The 4,657-nt window shown below is 38.4% G+C and overlaps 1 protein-coding gene across 1 annotated transcript; it reads left to right on the top strand.

The window, feature by feature from the left end:
- The first annotated feature begins 2,149 nt into the window (after nt 1-2,149).
- LOC118797951 (CMRF35-like molecule 8) lies at nt 2,150-3,753 on the top strand. Its single transcript, XM_036557250.1, has 3 exons — nt 2,150-2,262; nt 3,170-3,481; nt 3,596-3,753. The coding sequence occupies exons 1-3, from the start codon at nt 2,214-2,216 to the stop codon at nt 3,751-3,753; spliced, it is 519 nt and encodes a 172-aa protein (XP_036413143.1). The 5' UTR covers nt 2,150-2,213.
- The last annotated feature ends 904 nt before the right edge of the window (nt 3,754-4,657 follow it).

Below are 4,657 nucleotides of genomic sequence, written 5' to 3'. Positions count from 1 at the left end.
TTACTGTATAGGTATTAAGAGGAATCAAAAGGAAACCCTTAAACTAGGACACCATAGCCTGGACAATTCTGTCTAAAAATCTGTTTGTAGAGACAAATTGTTGCATTAGAAGCTCTTTTCAAGCTTTTTCATTCTTATTCATTGCCCACTGACAATCTGTAGCATATTTCTCAAGTGCTGGATCCTCTGCTCATCATAATTATTCTGTGTAGGCCAAAGCTGCACAGTATTTCCACATCTTCTCCATCAGTGGTAAACTTAGCTGTCTTTCCTGTTGTCATAACCTCGGTTGTCCTCATATTAAGCTGAAGTCCAATCTTTTCACTCTGCTCTTTATTCGAGTTCCTGCTTAATGAATCAGTAAAGAACAGCCAGTTAAATACCAGCTGCTGACTTTTTAAGCCTTAACAATGACTTTATTAGGACATTACCAAGACACTAAATACTGATGTTGTAAAAAAAAACATGTATTATATAACATTACACTATGTTCTTAAAAAAATAAAAATGATAAAATGGTTATTTGGAGACTTTGGATTATTTTGGTTCACTGTAAAAGATTTGAAGAAAGTAGAAGAAACATTTTCAAGCTTTTCTCTTGAAACCTTTACATTATGTGAAGGTTATTTAAAATTCATATTTACAAAGAAGATCAAATGGAATGTCCTCCTCCTGTAAACAGCCTTGGTCTATAGGTTTAGTTTATTTTTCCTCTTTCATTTTTCAGGTCCTGGATCATATACTGTGTACGCAGAGGTAGAGAGAGTTCAGACTGAAGTAAGTGGGCTGTAATATGTTCTATTTTCACAGAGTTTTCTTGTCTAGATTGTGTGTGTAGTGACATGGTCCTTATTTTGCTGTCACTTTCCTCAAATGCAGCTTAGCAGTTTAAGGTTTTCATTTCTCACCCCTTTATCTTTCTTTAACCACTCACACCAAGAAACACAAACCACATGTAATGCAGTCTGCCAACCAGCATAAAACTGCTGTCACTAAGGAAGTGAACCCTACCTTTGTACGTTTTGTGTTGCTCCCCCTAGTGGGCGAACCAGCCAATAACTTATATATGTTTAACTCTGTCTTTACTCAGTATCTTAAGGTCAACCAACCAAACAGATCATCACCATCATCCACTGCAGAATTTGAGACTCTGGAGAACCCACTGTACAGCACCTGGACCTGAAGGAAAGACTAGATTCAAACATCTACTCTCAATGCCTACTGACATATTTACTAATCACTCTGATAACCCACTCATCATGTTGCAGGAATCTTCTCATGCTTATGTAGTTTAGAGCTGTTAAGTATCAAAATCAGATATGCTGATGTTAAAGCATCTCATTTTTGTTTCAGTGTCAAATGTAGCTCAAATGTAGAGTGACCAATCACACTTCTCTATCTGGCAGTCTGATGGACGAGTCTGGGTTTGGTGAATGCCAGGAGAACATTACCTGCGTTGTGCCAACTGTAAAGAACTTGACTGGCCCACTCAGAGCCCTGACCTCAACCTTATCAAACACCTTTGGAAATAAAATAGAGTGGAGATTGTGAGCCAGGCCCTCTCGTCAAAGATCAGTGTCTGACCTCACAAATACTATTCTGGATAAATGGGCGACAATTCCCACAGACACACTCCATAATCTCGTAGAAGCTAGAACAGTTATAGCTGCAAAGTGGGGACCAACTGCATATTAATGCCTATGATGAAAGCTTCTGTTGGTGTAATGTGTAGGTGTCCCAAAACCTTTGTCCATAAAGTGTATATACAGGTTTTTGTATGCTAATCCAGCAATGTCAAGAATGGCCTGTAGATGGCAATGTTGGTCAATGTGTAACAGTCTAGAATATTGTCAGAATCAGAATCACTTTATTTTACTAAGTATGTTATACATACAAGGAATTTGTCTTGGTGAGTGCACAAATGTATGGCATGTTACATATAAAAACATACTGTGAAGCAAAAAATGATCTTGTAATGAAATTAAAAGCCTTGTGGCCTGATGCAAGATATACAGTACAGGCAGAGAGACTGAGAAAGAGAGAGAAACTTGTTTCCTGGTCTAAACCACAAATTTGTGGTTAAGGCGATGATGCTGTTCAGCTGTCAGTTCCTCATTAAGACGCCACAGTACAGAAACAAGCAAAGACACAGAAAGGTCACCAGAGGCTTCTGGTGTTAACAAAACTACTGAAAGAGGATACATCTATTCAGAATGGTCAGAATGAGGTGCTTTTGTATGGTCATCTGGGTTCTTCTCTCTGGTAAGTCCTGACCTGCAAACAAGAATATATACAGAATGTATATCTAAGAGAAAAGTAGTTTACATCTCTAATATCTTTTGGTAATGCTGACTGAGGCTGTAGAGCTCATATCTGAACCCTGAGAGACTGTATGGTGATGCAGTTAATAGCAGAATGATGAAATACAGTGGACTCTGCTAACAGAAAGAGAAGCCAGACAAGCCCATGTACAATCAGCCTGAATGTGCTCAGATAAAATCTGTATAATTATCACAAACTACATTAACTGGCAAAACTCTGTTTCTCACAACAAAGATTTCAGCAGTTTTTGTCTTCTGCAGTTTGTCAAGTTTGTGCACTGATGTCTCTACATTGTAAGCATGTGTAAATACTGTATAATTAAGTGTATTTAACCCCTTATTACACAATTCTGTAACCTAAGAAAAGCTCTATTAGTTTGCATTGAAGTCCCTGTAGTTCATGAATAATAAGCCTTAGTATGCAATAAGCCTGGAATGTAAGGGGTTAATCTGTGTATATAATGGTCCGTTATTTAGCTACTGAAACACCCAAATTTCCCCTTGAGAATTAATAAAGTCCATCAAGCCATCCACATATTTCATATAGTAACTGTATTTATACAATAAAGCAAACATGTTTAAGCAGGAACTAAAAGTCGTGTACAGGGTGGCAGCACTAATAGCACTCTAAACCACACTGACTCTGCAGCCAAAGCAGTTCTACAAAGTTTACAGTTCTACAAACTCTGCCTCTAACGCTTTGTCATTTCCTCTGAATCGTCAAACGTGTGAGGAGAGAGCTGTATGACTGGACCTTAAACCTTAATGGCCTTTGTTGGATGAACCTGTGTTTTCTTTTAGGCTACTTTAATTGCACATATGTTTTTCTGTGTGTGTATTTGTGACAGAAGTGACTGTTGAGGCGTCAGATATCAGAGTGTCAGGACAGGTTGGAGGATCAGTGGAGATCCAGTGTTCTCAACTGTTTGCTGACACCAACACAAAGTATTTCTGCAGAGATCCATGTAAAGAAGATCAGCACAATTTGATTAAATCTGGTCAGTCACCTACTGGAAGATACAGACTGGAGGATTCAGGGAATGGAGTCTTCACTGTGGTCATCACTGACCTCCAAAAATCAGACAATGGAACTTACTGGTGTGGAGTGGAGAGATATCTGAAGGACACATATCACAAGGTGCTACTCACAGTTACAGATGGTAATGGACCTTTATTAAACTGCCCTTCACGCATGACTTCATTAGTGTGTTTTTGTGAATATTAATCATATAACTTGGAAATAACATTTGTTTATCTACATTTCTCAAATGCAGCTCCCTCCCCCGACACATACCCACCCAAAGCTAGTATAACAGCAGCTGCTGTAAGAACAGCGAGATCTAATGAGATCTTCACCTCCTCTTCATCCACTGTCCCTCCCTCCACCACCTCACCATCCAGCACCCAGGACAAACAACAGAGTCCAACGTAAGCGCACAAATATTCACCAGAATTTCTTGCACAAGGACTCTGTGCATAGCAGAGGTACCCAAATGTTTTGTCTTGAGAGGCCGACCAACCTGTGTGCATTTTTCACCAAGGCCCTGTAGGAATATTGTTTCATTCCACTGTAAACTTCTGTATGGCTGGGGTGCCAAAGTTCTTCCTGATCTTGATCTTGAATAAGTCCTAACCGGTAGCAACATATGTGTTGTTACATCTGCACAAATGGGGAGGCAATGCTCTTATGCCCTTATTAAGCCTTGACAGTCAAATAGTTGGTAGATAACTGGTTGATACTGAATACTTTATTAAGAAATTACCAGGGTAAATTTAACATTTTGCAAAGCATTTTCACCTTACATGCATCATAATCTTGGGCACAATTCTGAGCATGAACACTGGGTCTATATGGAATGTGCATATTAATGAACTCAATAATTAATATACCCCTGTAAAGCTTTTAGTAAGCCTTAACTAGCTAGAAAAGAATTGGCTGCTTATTACTGGCTTATTAAACAATAAACAAAATTAACACTTTCTTTGTAACTGTTAACTAGAAATCTAAGGTTTAAAAGGTTAAATTTGATGCAATCAATTAATTACTAAATAGGAAAATAAAGAGGAATCAAAATGAAACCCCAAAATAAGACACCATAGCCTGGACAATTCTGATCTTTGTTTGTAGAGGCAAATTGTTGCATTAGAAGATCTTTTCAAGCTTTTTCATTCTTATTCATTGCCCACTGACAATCTGTAGCATATTTCTCAAGTGCTGGATCCTCTGCTCATCATAATTATTCTGTGTAGGCAAAATCTGCACAGTATTTCCACATCTTCTCCATCAGTGGTAAACTTAGCTGTCTTTCCTGTTGTCATAACCTCGTTTGTCCTCA

The sequence above is a fragment of the Colossoma macropomum genome, unplaced genomic scaffold, assembly GCF_904425465.1.
Source record: "Colossoma macropomum unplaced genomic scaffold, Colossoma_macropomum, whole genome shotgun sequence".
Classification (NCBI taxonomy): Eukaryota; Metazoa; Chordata; class Actinopteri; order Characiformes; family Serrasalmidae; genus Colossoma; species Colossoma macropomum.
Note: the sequence above shows the minus strand (reverse complement) of the source record. Positions and strands in the feature narration are given on the sequence as shown.